Source organism: Myotis lucifugus, unplaced genomic scaffold (assembly GCF_000147115.1).
Source record: "Myotis lucifugus unplaced genomic scaffold, Myoluc2.0 scaffold_0, whole genome shotgun sequence".
Lineage (NCBI taxonomy): Eukaryota > Metazoa > Chordata > Mammalia > Chiroptera > Vespertilionidae > Myotis > Myotis lucifugus.
In genome coordinates, this window is record NW_005871048.1 from 14,673,524 (window position 1) to 14,695,192 (window position 21,669).

At 39.2% G+C, this 21,669-nt stretch overlaps 1 protein-coding gene across 1 annotated transcript in view; it reads right to left on the reverse strand.

Annotated features, from left to right (window-relative positions):
• The window catches only part of WDR36 (WD repeat domain 36), a 46,219-nt gene that overhangs the window by 15,216 nt on the left and 9,334 nt on the right, over window positions 1-21,669 (reverse strand). Inside the window, exons 5-15 of the mRNA XM_006081164.3 lie at window positions 19,804-19,936; window positions 17,727-17,781; window positions 14,100-14,232; window positions 13,666-13,841; window positions 13,217-13,337; window positions 12,778-12,843; window positions 11,498-11,584; window positions 10,247-10,392; window positions 1,905-2,019; window positions 1,252-1,417; window positions 902-1,010 (exon numbers count right to left, since the gene is read on the reverse strand). Coding sequence (XP_006081226.1) covers window positions 902-1,010; window positions 1,252-1,417; window positions 1,905-2,019; window positions 10,247-10,392; window positions 11,498-11,584; window positions 12,778-12,843; window positions 13,217-13,337; window positions 13,666-13,841; window positions 14,100-14,232; window positions 17,727-17,781; window positions 19,804-19,936 — 1,307 coding nt within the window. The remainder of the gene's footprint in view (window positions 1-901; window positions 1,011-1,251; window positions 1,418-1,904; window positions 2,020-10,246; window positions 10,393-11,497; window positions 11,585-12,777; window positions 12,844-13,216; window positions 13,338-13,665; window positions 13,842-14,099; window positions 14,233-17,726; window positions 17,782-19,803; window positions 19,937-21,669) is intronic.

Sequence of the window (21,669 nt, forward strand, 5' to 3'; positions counted from 1 at the left end):
AAAAGGAAAAAAACACACACAAAAAACAGGAAGATTGTTGGCACTGACAGATGTTTTAAAAAATGCTATTTCATCATAAATTACCCCACTCCCACCCTCATTTCTATAGATCCTGTCACAACAAATTCTGTTGATGGGTAGTTCTACCAATCTCCAATCTACAGATCAACACCATTTCTCCTTATTTTTAAGTAAATGGGTAAGCATTGCAAATTCTGATTTTTGGTATGAGAATGAATAAGTAAAAGTAGTTGTTGGAACTGGCATTCAGTAGCTAGGATTTTATTTTTTTCTCTTTTCAAATAAATCAAGGAATCTGCAATTGATGAAAAATGACAATATAAACTTAATATGGTCCTCTACAACAACTTTTAAACCAGAGTGCTTATCATCGTACCATACATCCCACCGTAAGAATATAATAATAGTAAGCTAAATCACATTACCAGTTAAACTCTTTTGGAATTAAGCTATACAAACTCTAGAAATAAAACAAAACTAGCACACACCAGGTACGAGATATTCCAAGTCTCCTAGTATTAATTTTTTTATGCATGTAGAAAATGAGAAATAAGTTCCTTCAGCCTAGTTTAATATTAAGTCAGAAATGACATACTTATGTTTCCATAGATCATTCAACGTCTAAAGTATATTTTGGTCCTGTTTACAGTCTAAGAGAAAAAGATAAACTCTGCGATATATATATTTTAATCTGATGGCATTAACTCCCTAAGAAATATTAAACTTCCTTTTAATTCTGCATTTTCCTTAAAAAATCTACTAGTATGATGAGTAGCTTAATGCTATTCAAGGAAAACAGTTTCAATTATTTGAAACATTTTTTAACCTAAATAAAAGCAGAAATGAGTCAACTTTTGTTTAAACATCTAGTTTGTTTTACCATGTCATTTATTTGGCCTTGGTGTCCAGAAAACTCTCTGACAGTCTTTCTAGTTTCTATGTCCAGAACACTAATGGAGAAGTCATCCAAGGCGAGTCCCAGAATGCCACTAGCAAGATAAATGCATCAGTTTTAATAAACAAACAAACAAAAACTTGAACTAAAATCTCACAGGCATTTTAATTTTTTAAATCAAGTGTACCTTTGGAGTATAAGCAAAATGCTGTTCTTTTTATATTAAAAATCGAATTTTTTCCCCACTTGGTAAATTATGTACTTTATTTAAATTAAGAATTTTTTACCAAAAACATCAAGAGGAAAATTCATTATCATTAAAAGAGAAATTTTACCTGTCTCTGTGTAGCAGCATCATATTTGGAGATGAATCAAGGCTCACAGAATGGATTAAAATTTTGTTTTTAAAGTTCCAAAACTTGAGTAATCCTTCACTACCAGTCGTAATTGTCAACTGGTTTAATCCATCCACTGCAACACCTCTAACAGACCCTTTATGAGCTTTAAAGCATATGTTAAAAGAAAAAAGAATAAGAATTGATATTGCCTCTCTGAATACTGCACAAAGAGTGATTCCTTTATTTAAATAACTAAGTTCCACTATTTACCGTCCCTTAAATTTTAATATTACTCTGAATTTTAGGGAGTAGGGAGATTATTATATTGCTTGAGTAAAAATAAAGTCAATCAGATTAATATACAAAGATTTCAAAAAAAGTTAAGATTTTCTGCTCAAAGCAAGAAGAAAACAAAAATTTTAATTTGTATATTATCTACTTTCCTTTAACATCTGTGACTTAATTCTCTGAGTATTTCAACATGGTGGCTATAAGATGTAATGGCAGTATCTGTCATATAGAGTTGACAATAGCCCATCCATAACTGTAGCAAAATGGCTGGCAGTTAAGAATTTAATACATGCCAATGAGTTATTAGCCTCATACCTATCTATTATTTTTTTAATAAGAAAAAGAAAAACATGCAATACCTTGATCCTCACCAAACCTTCCTCGATGTATACCAGACTGCATGTTATATACATCTACAGTTCCTGATGAGAGACCAATTACAGCAAAGTTTCCACAAGAAGTTATATCCACTGCCTTAGGAAAAAAAAAATTAAACACAAGTGACACAGCAAATAACTAACATTTTTATTGTACTTTAGCTTCCATAGTGTTTTTTTTACCCACTAATTACCTTATTCTTTTTTAAAATAAAGCATGGCATGATAAATTAATTAGTTCATTAATTTTCTTAAACATTCCTACATTTGGATATCTAAGACATATCTGCTTGATTCTATCTTCTTTCTCTAAGAAGTATGAAGAAATTATTATCCAAGACCATAAGACATAACCGAGGAAACTCAGTTGAAATTTACAAAGTCAGAATAATTGTGTTATCAGCTGGCCTTCAATTTTTAATTTATTTACCACAGTACTAAAGTCAAAGCATTCCATTCCTTAATTTGTCTTTATCTTACCTTACTTTTTAATTGCTTCTACAGCTATACAAAACTAAAAAACTACCATTAGAATGTCCAATAAAAAAGCTCAAAATATTTTAATTATGACATATTAGGAAGAGAATACAAGAGAATACACAAGGCATTACATAGAAAACATTAGTTGTTTTAGAGAAACCAAGATGGCGGCATAGGTTAAAGCCGGAGTTTGCTGCCTTGAACAACCACTTCAAAAATACAACTAAAAGACGGAACGGACATCACCCAGAACCACAGGAAGGCTGGCTGAGTGGAAGTTCTACAACTAGGAGGAAAGAGAATAGCACACCGAGACTCAGAGGAGGCGCAGTGCTGAAGTCAAATACTAAGGTGCGGAGTGCATGCGGAGTGGGCTGGTGGCTGAGGGCGCGGTTGTCTGTTTCAATCGGGAGGGAGTCTCAGACTCTGAGCTCCAGATCTGGGCGAGTCTCTAGGGACCCAGACTCAAATGGGAGAAGCGGGACTGTCTGGCTTCGGTCGGAACTCGAAGGCAGCTTTCTCTCCCAGGTTTGCAGTGGTTGCTGGGACTCTGAGAGGCAGAGCCCCTGGGGGACGGAACTGAGAGCAGCCATAACTGCTCACTCCGCCTGCCCGCCCTGTAGATCCTCGGGGACCCGCCCCGCCCAAGCCCTGCACAGAGGCATTTGCCGGATAGCCTTAGGCAAACGCTAGATTAGCACTGCCCTAGAGATCCAGCACAGAAGCTCTCCCACTGCAGACACAGCTGACTCTCATAGCCAAATCACCCCCAGTATTACCGACAACAATCAAGGCTTAACTACAACAAGACTGTGCACAAAGACCACAAGGGGGTGCACCAAGAAAGCATAAAAAATGCGGAGACAAAGAAACATGACAGAAATGGAGGATATAGAGCTAAAAACGCACTTTTAAGGTCTTTCAATAATTTTCTAGAAACTGCCGATAAACTCAATGAGATCTACAAGAAATCTAATGAGACCCTCGATGTTGTGATAAAGAACCAACTAAAAATTGCCGAAACCGGTTTGGCTCAGTGGATAGAGCGTCGGCCTGCAGACTGAAGGGTCCCGGGTTCGATTCCGGTCAAGGGCATGTACCTGGGTTGCGGGCACATCCCCAGTGGGAGATGTGCAGGAGGCAGCTGGTCGATGTTTCTCTCTCATCGATGTTTCTAACTCTCTATCTCTCTCCCTTCCTCTCTGTAAAAAATCAATGTTGTGATAAAGAACCAACTAGAAATTAAGCATACACTGACTGAAATAAAGAATATTATACAGACACCCAACAGCAGACCAGAGGAGCGCAAGAATCAAGTCAAAGATTTGAAATGCGAAGAAGCAAAAAACACCCAACAGGAAAAGCAAAATGAAAAAAAAAGAATCCGAAAATACGAAGATAGTGTAAGGAGCCTTTGGGACAGCCTCAAGCGTACCAACATCAGAATTATAGGGGTTCCAGAAGATGAGAGAGAGCAAGATATTGAAAACCTATTTGAAGAAATATTGATGAGGTGTCTTTTTTTCTATGTTAAAAACATGAGACTGGTTCTATATTGGGTTGTGACCAGAGAAATCCCTGATTGCCACTGTGTGTCAGTCAGGTATTACCCACCCAAGGAAGAATTGAAAATACTGCTAAATTTATGCCTAAAGAAATAAACTTCTAAAACCTAAAATAAAAAATTTATTAGAGGCTATGACTCAGATACACTATGACCCAAGTCAAGACATACTTACATAGCATTTACATAGGTATGTCCCACTTACATTATTTTTCTAGATAATTAAGGCTTATTCCATAAAAATATATATTACAAACTAATCTTAAAAAAAAGCATTCTTTCTAAACAGAACACAAACATAATCTTACCGACTTTGAAAAACTCATAAATGTTGTAGTTATAATATCAGGAACTAATGGAGATACTAGACTATAATCTACAAGTAGCAAAGGACCCTAATGTGCTTGCTATACTTTTTATAATTTGTATTTATTTATTTTAATTACTTTTTAATTGATTCTGAGAGAGGAAAGGAGAGGGAGAAAAACAGAGAAACATCCATGGGAGGGCAAAATATAGATCAGCTGCCTCCTGCACATTCCCTACTGAGAAACTGAGCCCACAACATAGGCATGTGCCCTGACCAGGAATGGAACTGGCATCTTTTGGTGCATAGGATGATGTCCAACCAACTGAGCCACACCAGCCTGGGTGAACTTGTATTCATTTTAATAAAATTTACTGTTGTTAGTGGGCCTGCTTCTGTAATCTCCTTTTCTTATTTATTCACGCTAATCTCTTATCAAAGACAGCATAAACAAAGCACAATGAGTAAACTGAGAGGGTTACCTTTGAGTAACAAATTGTACTTTAGTGCATGGGCTGTCTAATAAATACTTCTGTTTATTACTTACTGGTTACTGATTTTGTTCCAGGTAGCTGAGTTTGCCAAACATATGACTAAGTATATACATACACTTAATATTCATATACTCAGTGATCTCTGAGTCATCATTATAGGCTGTGAGTTAAGAACACAGGTTCTAAATTGAATAGTCCTAGGTTCAAATCCCAGCTCTTCCATTTACTAGCTTTACTGACCTTAGGCATGTTACTCATTATATTAAGCCTCGGTTTTATTGTCAATAAAAAGAGACTAACAAAAGATCATATCATAGGATTGTTGTGAGAATAATATACAATAATATGTGCTAGGCAGAGACACTAGAACAAAGCAAGCATAGAAAAACTTATTAACTGTAATTATCATTACCACTACTATCACAACCACTACTCAAAACTGAGCAGGTAAACTTAAGACACTTAAGACAGAATCTCTATTGTTTAGAAAATAGTATAAAATCTGAAGATTGGATTTTTGTGCTATGGTTAATAGAGCATACATACTTACAAATAAACTTGCACAAAATAGGATCAAATGTGGAGTTAAATTTTTAATAAGTATTTTCAAAATCCTAGCTGCTTCCTTTGCAGATACTGACAAGCTCATCCTAAAACTCATATGGAAATGCAAGGGACCAGAATAGCCAAAACAATCTTGGGGGGTGGAAGAGAGCAGGAGAATAAACTTGGAAGATTCAATCTTCCTGGATTCAAAACTTACTACGAAGGTAAAAGGTACCATAATCAAGACAGTTTGGTACTGGCATAAAGATGGACATATCCTATATAATAAGAGCGTAATATGCAAATTGACCCTAACAGCAGATGACTGGTCACTATGACACACACTGACCACCAGGGGGCAGACGCTCAATGCAGGAGCTTCCCACAGGGGGAGCTCTGCTCAGCCATAAGCCAGGCTGACGGCTGCCAGTACAGCGGTGGTGGTGAGAGCCTCTCCCGCCTCCTCAGCAGCGCTAAGGATGTCCGTCTGCATAGGCCTGCTCCCCACTGGCAAATGGACATCCCCCAAGGGGTCCCAGACTGCGAGAGGGCACAGGCCAGGCTGAGGGACCCCCAAGTGCACAAATTTTTGTGCACCGGGCCTCTAGTAGAACAATAAAAGAGAACTGAGAGTCCAGAAGTAAACCCTCACATAATGTCAAATGGTTTTGGGCAAGGGTGCCAAGATCATTCAATGGTAACAGAATAATCTCTGAACAAATGATGCTGAACAACTAGACATCAGTATTAACTCAGAAATGATTATAGATCAAAAGTAACAGCTAAAACTATGAAACTCTTAGAAGAAATCACAGGGGTAAATCTCCATGGCCTTGGGTTAAGCAATGATATTTCTGAAACCACAAGAAGTATAAAAAAAATAGGTTAGACTTCACTAAAATTAAAAAATCTTAGGCAGAAAATGATACCAGCAAGAAAACAAAATGATGGCCCATAGGATGGGAGAAAATATATGCAAATCATGTATCTGATAAGGTACTTGTACCCAGATTATCTAAAGAGCTATTAAAACTCAACAATAAAAAGATAAATAATTCCATTAAACAATGGGCAAAAGATTTAATAAATATTTCTCCAAAGAAAATACACAAACAGCCAATAAGCACATGAAAAATGTTCACCATAATTAAGTCATTGGGGAAATGCAAATTAAAACCACAATGAGATACTCACTAGGATGGCAATAATCAAACGAACAGACAGTAATAAGGCCAGGATGTATAGAAATTGGAACCTCTATACATTGCTGGTTAGAAATGCAGCTTTTTTGAAAAACCGGTTGACAGTTCCTCAAAAATGTTAAAGAGAGTTATCTTATGACTTAATCATTCTTTTCTTAGATATAAATGCAGAGAAATAAAATACATGTCCACATAAAAATCTGTACACCGCCGGAACCGGTTTGGCTCAGTGGATAGAGCGTCGGCCTGCGGACTGAAAGGTCCCAGGTTCGATTCCGGTCAAGGGCATGTACCTGGGTTGCGGGCACATCCCCAGTAGGAGATGTGCAGGAGGCAGCTGGTCGATGTTTCTCTCTCATGGATGTTTTTAACTCTCTATCTCTCTCCCTTCCTCTCTGTAAAAAATCAATAAAATATATTTAAAAAAAAAAAATCTGTACACCAATTTCATAAGCAGTACTTATAGCCAAAAAGTAGGAACAACACAAATGTCCATCAATTAATTGACCAATAGCTAACCAAAATGAGGTTTATACACAAAATGGAGTATTATCCAGCAATAAAAGGTATACAGTTTTGATACAAGCTACAACATGGATGCACCTTGAAAACATTATGCTAAGTAAAAGAAGCCAATCACAAAGATCATATATTGTATGATTCCCTTTATATGAAACTAGAGGCCGGGTGCACAAAAATTTGTGCACTCGGGGGGGGGGGGAGGGGTCCCTCAGCCCAGCCTATGCCCTCTTGCAGTCTGTGACCCCTCAGAGGATATCCACCTGCTGGCTTAGACCCACTCCCTGGGGGATCAGGCCCACGCTGGCAGTCAGACATCCCTCTGGCAGCCCGGCAGCCCTCGGGGATGTCCACTTGCCAGCAGGGAGCAGACCTAAGCTGCAGTTGGACATCCTTAGTGCTGCTGAGGAGGCGGGAGAGGTTCCCACCACCACTGCTGTGCTGGCAGCCATCAGCCTGGCTTGTGGCTGAGCAGAGCTCCCCCTGTAGGAGCGCACTGACCATTAGGGGACAGCTCCTGCATTGAGCATCTGTCCCCTGGTGGTCAGTGTGTGTCATAGTGACCAGTCATTCCCAGTCGTTCTGCTGTTAGGGTCAATTTGCATATTACCCTTTTATTATATAGGATAGAGGCTTGGTGCATGGGTGGCAGCTGGCTGGTTTGCCCTGAAGGGTATCCCAGATCAAGGTGGGGGTCCCGCTGGAGTGCCTGGCCAGCCTGGGTGAGGGGCTGATGGGTGTTTGCAGGCTGGTCACACCCCTTTCAGGGTGGGGGTTTCCACTGGTGTGCCTGGCCAGCCTGGGTGAGGGGCTGATGGCTGTTTGCAGCTGGTCACACCCCCTTCAGGGTGGGGGTCCCCACTGGGGTGCCTGGCCAGCCTGGGTGAGGGACTGATGGCTGTTTTCAGGCTGGCCAAACCCCCTCCCTCCCCCCGATGACGATGGAAGCTCCCAGCCTCTCCTTTTTTTCTTTCTTTTTTTATTCTGGGATTTATTACCTTCTATAATTGAAACTTTGTTGCCTTTAGCAGAGGCCACAGCCAGCTCAAGGCTGGCGGGAAGCTTGGCTTCCCCCATCACCAGGGGAAACCCAAGCCTCCTGCACACTCCAGCTCCGTGGCCACGGCTGGCTGAAAGCAGGTATCTGGGGTTTATTTATCTTCTATAATTGAAACTTTGTTGCCTTGAGTGGACCTCAGAGCCGGTCGTGGCAGGCGGGAAGCTTGGCTTCCTCCATCACTGGGGCATTCAAGCCTCCTGCTTGCTCCAGCTCCATGGCTGCCGGCCGCCACCTTGGTTGGGTTAATTTGCATATAGTCGCTCTGACTGCCTGGTGGGCGTGGCTTAAGGCGTAGCGAAGGTACAGTCAATTTGCATGTTTGTCTTTTATTAGTGTAGATGGCCAGAATAGGCAAATCTATATATACTAGAGGCCCGGTGAATGAAAATTCATGCATTGGTGGGGGGTTCCTCAGCCAGGCCATCTGAGGCTTGCCTGTGCCTTGGGCCGGCCCTGGGCAGCTGGGGAGCTGAGGGCGGGTCCAGCCGCACCATGCGCCTGCTGCCCCACCCCCCTGACGGGGCTGAAAGGACTGGGGGACTCCTGCAGGGCTAAGGGGACTGGGTGCCGCCATCTTTGTGATGTTGTGATGGTCAATTTGCATATTCCCTCTTTATCAGATAGGATGAAAACCTAAGCTATTTATAGGCCGGTAGCTATGGCGTGCACTGACCACCAGGGGGCAGACGCTCAATGTGGCAGCTGCGGTTCTAGGGTGACGCACCCAGAACCAGAGAGGAGGAAGTTTGATTCTGGGGTGTGTCACCCATGAACCGTCCTTTTGCAATCCTGGAGCCCTCAGGGGAGGCCGAGGGACCCTGTGCTCCGGGCTTCTAGTATATCTATAATAATAAAGGCATAATATGCTAATTAGACCAGATGACCTTCTGGATGAAGCCGGGGCTGCGAGGGAAGCCTGGGTCCTGGGTGCCAGAGGGAAGCCGCTGCCAGCAGCCTGGAGAAGGAAGGCCTACTCTTGCACGAATTTCGTGCATCAGGCCTCTAGTAGAGGGATAAAAAGTAACTTGTGATTGTCTAGGTTAGGGAGATGGGAGAGGGAAAAAGTGAGAGAATACGGATGGTTGCTTATAAGTACAGGATTTCATTTTGAGGTGATGGGAATGTTCTAAAATTAGATTAATAAAATTTTTGTGATGACTGCTCCAATTCTATTAATATACTTAAAACCACTGAATTAATTATACACTTTAAATGAGTGAATTATATCTCAATAAAACTGTTTAAGAAAAAGCAGAGGCAATATTTCTGCAAACCAAATTTGACATCTTTCTCTATATCTTAAATCTCAACCTAACAGAAGATTCACATATTAACAAAAAACAAAAATAAAATTTCAAAGAGGAGTAAGAACTTACAAATAAACACTGGCATTTAAATTTAAAGCCTGTATTTAAATATGCTTAGACAGTACTCAATCAGAATTTCTCTAAAAGGCATTTATCACAATACACATACACGGAAAAACAAGCAATAAAGGATTTAAATAACTTCTACACCTATTACTCATTAAAGATTTACCTAAATCCTACTCATATAGTGAAAGAAATCAAGGAAGTAAGGAAGGATGGATATAAAGAGGGGAAGAAACCTTCAGATTCATATTTATTGAATATAATACTGTACAGTCAACATAATTCAGGTGAAAAAATATATTAATAGCTCTGGCTGATGTGGCTCAGTTGGATGGAGCTTTATCCCGTGCACTACTAGTTCCATCCCTGATGGGGCAGATATGGGAGAAAACCAAACTATGTTTCTCTCACATTGATGTTTTTCTCTTTCTCTCTCCCTCTCTCTCTCCCCCTTCCTCTCTTTAAATCAATAAAACATATTAAAACGTATATTTGTGTGTATATATATATTAATTAATGCTGAAATAATCTTCAAAGGGTATTCTGAGTAATCCTATATGAATAACAAAATGTAAGTAACCAACATACTACATCTGATTAAGCAAAGCCTAACTTAAACCTAAAGTAATTCTCTGTAAGCTGGAAAACTTAATACTATTAGGGGCTAATTTGAAAATGTTTATGTCCTTTCAACTAATATTATCATCAATGAAGTTGAGTATAACAAGATTACAAGATGGTTTTATGGGGGGAAATGCTCTTAAAACAAGCTCACTTACTGTTGCAGTAATGTCATCTTTCTTCAGCTCTTTTGGCTTGAGAAAGTAAGAGCCTATTGTAGATCTTTGATAGTTCCAGGTTGAACAAGATAGCTTACCCTGATGGCAAGCAATAATACCATCCCAGTCACTTTCACGAGCTTCCTCTAAAACATAATTAAAATCATAAACCAATTGCTTTCATTCCCCCACTCATTTCTTCACCTATCATTTATTAAGCATCTAATCTTCCATGTTATCATTAGACATTAGAGACACAATTATAAACATGTAATTCCTGATAGTTATGAGTTTGTAATCTAATAAGAGATTCTGATCAGCAGAAATTACAGTAAAGTATGATTGTGCCTTATAAGAGCACTCAGGAAGTTTGCTAAGAAATTTGGGAAGAACAATAAATGGCTCCATGAAAGAAGCAGTAAAACAAGGAAAAATTAACTAGGAGGATGAGGTAGAAGGGTACACACAGGTCCAAGAGTAACCTGAACAAAATTAAGTACAGCAAGTAAGTGAAGCATTTTCTTGAGGGGTGAGAGGAGGCAAGGCAACTGGGGCCACATGGCCAAGTGTCTTGAAAGCCATGTAAAGAAAGGAGATTCACCCTAAAGGTAATAAGGGGCCAGTGAAAGATTTTTAAGATGAGTGACATGATTCAGATGTTTTAGAAACATCACTCGGTTCTAAGATAAAAACCAGAAAGGAGGATGGTCAAAATTAAAGTTTATAAAAAATATCAGTCATCAGGTTGTTAAAATAACCTTGAAGTAAAAATGGTGCTCATATAGTTTTTCTATGATAGTTTTCAATCAATTATCCCATTACCTATGCATTTTTCTTTAGATTACTTCTTTGAATGACGCACTGCTCAAATGAGATAGTTTATAGTAAGATCTCAGTGTATTTAGATCTTTATTAAATTAGTCAGAGCGCTGTGTCCTCAGTTCTTGCCTTTTTATACTAGTGAATTTCATATTAGGCATATGACAGAATAAAAAGGGCTACAAACAATATCAAATATTGTTTATTAATAGTTCTTAGAAATGAGCAAAGCCTGAAATTAATAGATAACAAGTTCAAATTATAAATAACTTTTTCAGTCTTCACACAAGATTAGCATGCACTTGGGTTACCTTCCAGATGCTTATTAATATTTGCAAAAACATCTATTAAAATAGAAAAAGATAAAGAAATGTACAGTAGGAAATAAATGACAAAGCAGAACTTCTCAAAACACAGTAAGAAGTTACTTACCAGCTGCAAACTTTGTGATGGGCGGAAGTCTCACTGACAGGGTATTTTGAAGTCCTTTACGTTTGACTCTTTTTTTATTTATTAATCCTAGGGTTGGGGGAAAGGGGAATATAGCTTTGAATCCTTCTTAATGAAATGTACATAAAAGTTATTCACTGTCACATAACTATAAAGTTCAAGATATTCTCATTTAAGTCAGAAGCAATATAAAAATGTTATTACCACTATCATTAAATTGCTTGTCAAGTTTAGCTAAGTAATGCCATGAAAAATTAAACTATGATATATAATTTATAAAAGATGGTAAAAATATCTTTTTTTGCAGGTGAATGGTGGTGATACAGTCATGTCAATTAAGAGAAACAGCCAAATAATTATTAAAAGTACTAATAGTTTCAATGGATCAGATACTGAACCAATACAAAAAAAAAAAAAAAAGATCAGCAAGTTCCCTACAATGCAGCAATATTTAATATCATTATAATATGAATATTATATATTTTTGTATTACATTATATTTCTAACTGCAACAAAGATCCCATTCATGTTAGCAAAATAATAAATATTAGAAAATCATATTAAGATATATAAAATACCACTGAGTGATCTTAACTATGTAGGACAACAAGAGGAAAACTAAAAAAAAATTCACTCAGGAAATGAAAAGATGACTTGAATGAGGAGATATCATATTGCTAGATGTGAAGATTCTTAAGGCTATCAAATTTCTTCAATTTAAGATAAATTATTTTGGATATTGATTTTTTAATGATCCTGAAATTCATCTGTAAGTATATACATGCATGAAGAGCCAGGACATTAGCTTACAAAGAAGAATAATTATGACTAAAACTGGGAAACATTTTTGTTTAGCAAAAGAAATCTTTCAAATGCTGGGGAACCCTTGTAAGGGACAGAGAACAAAATGTGCCCTATTTACAAAAAGATGGGATACTTGGATGATTTCTCTAAGCTCCTTTCCATCTTTAAAATTCTACTCTTTACAGATGGCTCAAGTTAGACCATCAAGGTCTTTTGGGTAGCAGCCATATATGTTTTTACACCAAAGATGTCTAACTCTTCAATAATCTTACAGCAGCACCTCAACCACTTCTATAGCAACACTGATCTTAGGAATCTTACTACTGCCCTTTATACAAGGGTTTTTTAATTTTATTAAAAGAAAATGTATCAATAAAACCTCTTCTTGTCATCTCACAGAATCTTGAAACGTTTCTTTTGTGACCAACAGTTTTTTTTCTACCTTGCAAGTGACCTACCATGTCCCAAGCTCTTGTTAAATTTTTCATGTATTGTGGAAAATGACTGAAGAGTTCCATCTTGACCTGTTGACATATATAGAAAATGCCTAATCAAGCTTCATCAAAACCATGGACCATCTAACTCACAGATCTTACACATCCTTCATTACAGTATTCAATTGTGCACTTATTAAGAACAAAGAATAGAGTGAAACATTACCATTCTCTCAGAATTAGTAAACAGAATGACATTCCAAATGAAGATAATTATCATCTACAATGTTTCCTGAATATTCAAAGTTAACTCATTCTTCTTCGCTTCCTTTTACCCTTTCCCCACATTTCCGAGTAAATCAAAGAGACATTTGAATTTTAAAATGTGCAAATATCAAACTTCATAAAGATTAAGCACCCTGTTCTCAATACTTGCTGGAATCAAGTATGCACAGAAACTCACTTGCGCTAAGAATCTGTTGTCCATTTTGTCCATAATATCTAATTTTGGTAAGAGGAGCACTATGTCCCATTCTGAATCTCAAAAGCCGGCCTTCACCGGTGGGACCATCAAATATCCATACCTGCCAAGAAATAAAATGGTAAGGTTCTTCCACAGTGTAAGTTATCTGCAAGCAGTCAAATCATCTTTGACATAAATCAACTGGCACTGGGTAGTGCTGGCCAGGCTGCTGACCCTGCAGTGGAGGGTTAGGGGAGCGATAAATTATAATGCTTTCTCACTTCATAGCAATCAATGTAACCTGCTGTGTTTTTGTTTCATCTCTACCAGTATCTTATTCCACATTCCTTCCACCTTCTAGGTTTCAGGCTAAAATATTAAAGCAGACTTGTAATAACCTGAAGAGTAGGACAGATGAGCCAGGAAGATGACAACAATAATCATAATACCCTAAGAGCATTGTCAGCGCCATTTGTGACAAGAAGTGGCTCCCTGTGGAGAAATGTCAATCCGGCAATTGCTGTAGAATGTGCATTTCTCATTTGATTGATAAATTTTTTGTCTTCAAGATCCCAGAGTCCAATATGGCCACATGGGCTTCCAGCTGCCATTATTGGATGACCATCTGTTATTAAAATAAAATACATTAACAAAAACATGCACCATAAAATATCAATCAACTCTTCTTTCTACCCTTTTAATCCATAAAGTGAGAAAAGACTATACACCAAGAATCTATCAATGTTCCTTTGACTCTTTTATACTCTAGTATTTCATTCTTTTCTGTTAAATTATAAAAAAAATCAATTAAGAAAATTTCTGTGAGTTTCAGAGTAATGAATGCACTTTAAGTGTTCTTAAGTCATAGCAATAATTAAGTTACCTGTGCGAAATGAAATAGAAGTAATAGGTCCCCAGTCTTGACGAAACTTCATTAATGTTTCATCAAACTTAATGTTATGAATGATAACCTGACCCGACATAAGACCAACAGCAACAACATCCACAGCTGGTGCCTAAAAATTAAATTATTCAACTTTTAAAATATTTTCAAACAGCTTTAATAATCCTGATTATATGCTTCCTTATTTACATGTTATCAAAAGAAATCATGTTTTTTAGCACAAAAGTATTTAAGAATAATTTTCTCCCCAAGTAATTTCTCACCTTCAAATTTGGTAGTTACCATCACCTCCCCTTTCCCAAAACATGGCTGACTTGATAAGAAAACAGCCATAACAGAAACAGAAGTTCATGTCTGAAATCACTATAGATCATTGATTAGTTGTAAACAGAAAAATAAGATAATTCTTAGAAAACATAAAGGCTTGCTATATGCACGGGAACATAAATGGCCAATGCATGACAACATAAAAGGCCAACGACAAAGGAAGTGAAGAGTTGTTTACTCAAGGAAAACAGGAAAACCCTATAAAACATGTTAAAAGGCAAAAAGTTTTATACTTAGTCTGTTTCAGCTATAATAGCCTACGATTATAATCTTCATTTTATATAATGATCTTATTACAGGCTCTATAATAAGTTTCTCTATTTTAGCACAGAAGATCAATGCCCAATCCTATATAATAAAAGGCTAATATGCAAATCAACCAAACAGTAGAATGACCAGTCGCTATGACGCACACTGACCACCAGAAGGCAGATGCTCAACGCAGAGGCTGCCCCCTGGTCGCCAGTATGCTCCTATAGAGGGCACGCCGCTCAACCAGAAGCCCTGAGTTGGGCTCATGGCTGGTGAGCACAGCAGCAGTGGCAGGAGCCTCTCCTGTCTCCAAGGCAGTGCTAAGGATGTCTGACTTATGACTTAGGCCCGCTCCCCAGGGGGATGGGGCCCAAGCCATCAGTCGGACATCCCCCAAGAGCTCCCGGACTGCAAGAGGGCACAGGCCGGGCTGAGGGACCGCGCCACCCCCCGCCCCCCCCGCCCGCCCGAGTGCACAAATTTTGTGCACCGGGCCTCTAGTACCATTATAAAATGGAATCCAGATCAACATTTTATTAATTTGCTATCATATGACCATTATGCATAAGACCCTGTGTAGATACTGTGGATACTAAAACAAGTATATCCCTTGCCTTCAAGGGACCCAATCATCTGATATCTTTGTGGTTTTCTGGGTAGGCAAAAACAGAGCAAGGTTGATAGTAAGAAAGAATTAAGAAATGCATATAAATTGGACAGGTATAAACAACAGATATTGAGAAAGACGAGGGTATATTGGCTGCATGTTGTGTCCAATCTACACTAATAAAAGAGAAACATGGTAATTAGCGTACGACCGCTACCCTTTTCATTGGCTAATCAGTGAGTATATGCAAATTAACTGTCAGCCAAGATGGCGGCCGGCAGCCAGGCAGCTGAGAACAGTATGCTTGGTTGCCCCAGCGATAGAGGAAACCAAGGTTCCCGCCTGCAGCTGCGGGGCTCTGAGCTCCTGAAGCAACAGCTCCAAAAGATACAATGTTTCAATTATAGAAGCTAAAAGATGGTGGTTAATCTGCATACTCAGGCTCCAAGTGGTGGAGCGAAGACAAACAGCCCTGAAGCCGCAGAGCAGAGAGGCCTCCCGGGATCAGCAGAGCAGAGAGGCCTCCCGGCCCCGGGATCAGTGGAGCCAAGAGGCCTCCCGGTCGCCTGGATCAGCGGAGCCCAGAGGCCTCCCAGCCCCGGGATCAGTGGAGCCAAGAGGCCTCCCGGTCGCCTGGATCAGCGGAGCCCAGAGGCCTCCCAGCCCCGGGATCAGTGGAGCCCAGAGGCCTCCCGGCCCGGGATCAGCGGAGCCCAGAGGCCTCCCGGCCCCGGGATCAGCGGAGCCGAGAGGCCTCAGGGCCCCAGGATCAGCAGAGCCGAGAGGCCTCCCGGGCCCAGGGATCAGCGGAGCCTGATGGAAGCCCTGTGTGTTTATGCACCCTGGGGGTGCAGAGGTCCTGTCCTAGGCAGAGGCCTATGGCGAAATTTTCGACTCTGAGAAAGCAGCCTACGGGCTGGAAGGCGGCTCCTCTGACCTCAGTGCTGGAGAAGACCATTAAGCAGAAAACTAAAGAAACCGATATTACATCATTTCCCAGGTGGAGAACAGTTGGCATGTAAGCCCCTGACCAGTGCCCAGCCTCTCCTCTGTCAGTCTATCTCACTCTTAGGTACCATGTTCTTTGTTCTGTCTTAACCGCAACTCATTTTTAAACTAGATTGCTTTTAAAAGAAGACTAAATAAAGTTTCCCTTAAGTTATTTAGGTGGTGCTGGGGCTGCTGGGGGCCTGATAGAAGACACAAACATGCAACGGGGGGCCTGTACCCAGCAGCCCCAAGGCCCGCCACCTTGGTGCTGGGGTTCCTGGAGGTATCAGAGACACAAACCCACAGGCCTGGCACCCAGCAGACCCAAGGCCTTCGTGGCAGCACTAAGGAGCAGCAAGCCAACGCGGTAGGAAGCAGCAAGCAGGTGGGCAGTAACAAGGGAGGGGTCCCGGACTGCAAGAGGGCACATGCTGGGCTAAGGGACCCCCCACCCATCCCCAGTGCACGAATTTCGTGCACCGGGCCTCTAGTCCTATATAATAAGAGAGGAATATGCTAATTACACATTACACCCTGAGGGGTAACGACCAAGCCCGTCACAACCAAATCACGGATCAGCAAGAGGGTGGGCCAGTGAGGTACAAGTGGGCTGCAGAGAGCTACAGGAAGGGGGAGGGTAGCAAGCTATGAGGGGGGTAGGGGGGAGAGGGGCGGGAGGAGCTACAGGAGGGAGGCAGCGACCTACTGGCTATAAGAGGGTGGCAGAGAGAGACAGGACAGGGCAGGGCAGCAAGCAAGCGGGAGGCGGAGAACTACAGGAGAGCGGGGTAGCGGGCAGAGAGCTACAGGAGGGCGGGGCAGTGGGCGGAGAGCTACAGGAGGGCAGGGCAGCAGGCAGAGAGCTACAGGAGGGCGGGGCAGCGGGCGGAGAGTTACAGGAGGGCGGCAGCGACCTACTGGCACACGGGTTCGTGCGCATGGCTACTAGTATACATATAAAATTCTCTGCAGAAATACTTCCATTCATTCAGACATGTCTATACTCAAAACAAATAGTTATTTCTGGAAGAGCCCAGAAAAAAAGTATTAGTATTTGGGCCCCAATTATTTCAAGCTACAAATCTTAACAACCTGACAAATGTCTGTGTGACCCACAATGAACAACTCATCTCCATTACGTACAAGGCACTAGACTACATGCTTGCAGAATGACTGGTAAACATAGTTCCACAGCAACCACTAGTTAAGAACCTAATTTCAGGCAAAACAGTTTCCACAAAGTTTATAGGCAAAGGTTTTATTATCTGTTTTCAATTACATTTCCAAAACAATATTTTGAGCATATTCATAAAGATAAACTAGTCTATATATTATTTTGTGTTTAGGTCTAAAAATATAATCAACCCCTGAAACTGAAAGATACAGAATCAACTACTAAATTCGTTTCTTCTTTGAAAAAAAATACTAACCTGCTGAAGAGCCGTCACTCCAACTTTCCATCCCGGAAATGTATATAGAAGTTTACTACAAGAAGAAAAACAGTTGAAAGCTATTTTTCTGGGAGGAAGACAAAATCAACTACACATTAAAAATTAAAAGAGCAAGTTATAATTATTAGGTTCTTACTCTGCCCCACACTATTCTAAAAATACATATTAACTCATTTAATACTCAAAACAATCCCATAAGATAAACTTATACCACTTTCCAGATAAAGAAACCAAGAAACTTAAGTATGTGAAATAATTAAGATCCCATAGCTAATAACTGACAGAGCCCAAAGAGATCAATTCCAAATCCCAAGCTGCTAATAACTACTATACTATTTCAACTCTTTTAAAAATTAAATAGAAAAAAAATACATGAGTAAAAACTACTTTATATTAGAGGCTATAATAGAAAACAATCTTAGAATATAGGCAAATCTCATTTTTCACTGCAATCTTTCTAGAAACCTATCAACAGGGGTTATAACTACAATACTACTCATATGTTATGTAACTGTTATATGGCAATAGTGAAGCTGCTCTAAATTTCAGAATCAAGCCATAAATAACTAAGCCCATGGAGCAAACAGAGTTATAATCAATGAAGTACTAAATCATGTATTAAATTCTGTAAGCGGGCAGTGTTTAGTACACTCAATGATTTTCCCAAAGATATTTAACATACAATAAAAAATGTAAACATCACATAAAGAGCCTAATAAGATACACAAGAGGCAGAGATAATATCTCAGTCATCCCTGAGCCTACTACAGTCAATGATATTTGTTAAACTGAATAGAAACCTGATTTAAAACTAAAAACTAAGATAAGTATTAAAACCTTGATAATCTTGCCTGGCTGGTGTTGCTCAGTGGTTGAGCAGCAACCCATGAACCAGGAGATTGTGGTTCAATTCCTGGTCAGGGTAATGCCTGGGGTTTGGGCTAGATCCCCGGAAAGGGGTATGCAGGAGGTAGCCAATTTATGATTCTCTTTTATCAATGATGTTTCTATCTCTCTCTCCCTTCCTTCCACTGAAATCAATAAAAACATATTTTTAAAAAAAACACTACAAAAAAAACTTTATCTTATTTTCTCTTTTGAATGGATAAGGGCTTTGAAAAGGAAAATTTAGATGGTCATAAACACACACACACATTATTAATTTTAGAGAGATAAAAGAAGGGAAAGAGGGGAAGGGGAGGGGAGTGGAGGGGAGGCGGGGAGAGAGGGAAAGAGGGAGAGAGGGAGAGAGAGGCGGGGGAGGGAGAGGGAGAGAGGGAGAAAGGGAGAGAGGAAAGGAAGGAGAGAGGGAGGGAGGGAGGGAGGGATCGATTTGTTATTTCACTTATGCATTCATTGGCTGATTCTTATAGGTGCCCTGACAGGGATCGAACTCACAACCATGGCATATTGTGACAACTAAGCTACCCATCCAGAGCTTGAGGTCATGTTTTTGTTTGCTTCTTAAATACTATGGAAAGAAGCCTGAGCTGCCACTGTTTTCTCTGGATAATTCTTCAAATAATAGGTAGAGGTACTCAAAATCATTTATCTAGCCCTCCAGCTATACCAATAATATTATAGTAGATGTCTATCATGTTTGTGATGGATGATAAGAGTACTTTTGGCCTGAAACCACTCTTAAATGCTACCACTAAATTAATACTGATTTGCTTTGCCTTCTTTTACTTTCTTAGTTTATCAAAAACTAAAAGCTGCCCAGTGACAATTTTATAATTATTTTCTGGACTTATGTTACTTTACTAGAGCCTTCTCTATAGTTACATGGATTTTTTTTTTTTTTTTTACAATGACTAGGGCCATTATTATATACTTTCAATGGGCATATATGAAGTTGCCTACCATGTGCCATGACCACATGCCAAACTTTCATGTATGTGATGCCATAAGTAACAATTCCAAAAATATGTACATTTATTGAAAGCCCTCCAAGTAAACATATAAAGGCAGAGAGAATTGAGAGACTTAAGTACCCATTAGATAGGAATAGATAAGGTAGGAGCCACCCATACTATATTCTAAATAAAGTGCTCACTTGGATTTCACATTCCACAACTGCAGGCTTCCTTGTTCACTGCCAAGAAGTATTTTATTCAAGTAGGTACTTGGATGCAAAATTGCAGAAATTTTAAATACCGATTTATCAAAAGTCAACTGCAGATATTCTTCTACAAAAGCAAAAGTTATGAATAACATATAATTATTTTTTATAAATTAGTTCAAAATATTTTCATATACCCATATATTCAGCACTTAAAATAAGTCTACCACATCAAAGATTTATATACTAATATAAATCAAAGACTTATTTTTACAAACTTATAAACATTCTGTAAGAAATTAAATAAATGTGATGGGGGCAATCTGTAAATATAATTTAAAATGTCAAAAATTTTCTAAAAGTTCCAATATCAATATTACTAAAAATGTCTCTCACTGCTAAATTGGTTTATAGAAATGAAAAATAAGAACTTAAAGAAAATGACAATAGGAATAAATAAGCCTTAATATTTTTATAATCAATACTGAATGTTCCACGTGAAGTGCTCTGAGCTCTTCCAGGAAATGAAGGGCCAACTACCTCAAAGATGTAATAAGTAAGAGGCAAACCTCAGTGAAACTAAGAACATGTCCCTCACATATTTCCACAGAAGAACCTATAACATGTTTTGAAATGTTATACATGTTTTAAAAATTCCTATGTAATGAATTTTTGTTTTCTACTTCATACATGGATCATCCATAATTAAAACAATTTTTTACTAAATTTTCCAATAAGTTTGAGTATCCAAGAAGGAACTTTTCACTTAATCTTTAGTTCACATACTATCCGGCACACTGCTACACACTCCCATGGGTATGTGTATCCCAGTCTAAGAAGCATAGATACAGGTAAAAATTATACCAAGTTTACTTTAAATACTATTTTTAAAAGATTCTCACCGTTATCTCAATTAAGTTTTATTTAAAAGTCATTACAAACAACTCCCTGAAGAAATGTGCTGCTCTAACAGTAATAAAAACCTGGGCATCAGCATCTATGGAAAGCCAGTAGGACTCTAAGAATCAGATTCTCAAACTTTATAAAAGGCCTTTTAATATCCATCTGCACAGGGACTACTTTTGGAGGTAATATAAGATAAAAATGTAAGCAGATTTAAAAACAGCTTTATTTCATAAGAGACCCACAGTGTTTTACTGAGGAAAGCTGGGGATATTCTGGTGATGAATGCCTAATCTTTGAAGATAATATAGTCCAGTGATGGCGAACCTTTTGAGCTCGGCGTGTCAGCATTTTGAAAAACCCTAACTTAACTCTGGTGCCGTGTCACATATAGAAATTTTTTGATATTTGCAACCATAGTAAAACAAAGATGTATATTTTTGATATTTATTTTATATATTTAAATGCCATTTAACAAGAAATATCAACCAAAAAAATGAGTTCGCGTGTCACCTCTGACACGCATGTCATAGGTTCGCCATCAATGATATAGTCCCATAAACATAGCTCAGTGCCACTGTATAAGAATATCACTGTTAAAGAACATTAACTTTTCCTTAGAAAAAAAGGATGTACATTTTCCTTCAGACTATAGCAGTGGTCGGCAAACTGCGGCTCACGAGCCACATGCGGCTCTTTGGCCCCTTGAGTGTGGCTCTTCCACAAAATACCATGTGCGGGCGCGCACGTACAGTGTGACTGAAACTTCGTGGCCCATGCGCAGAAGTCGGTATTTTGTGGAAGAGCCACACTCAAGGGGCCAAAGGCCCCATGGGGTTGGGGACCCCAAGTTTGCAACCCCCTGGCTTTTAGGAACTTTCAAGTTTACTTTTTTCCAAAAGGTTGAAAATTTAACCCAAAAATTAACAGGTATAAACATATACCAAAATTCATTCC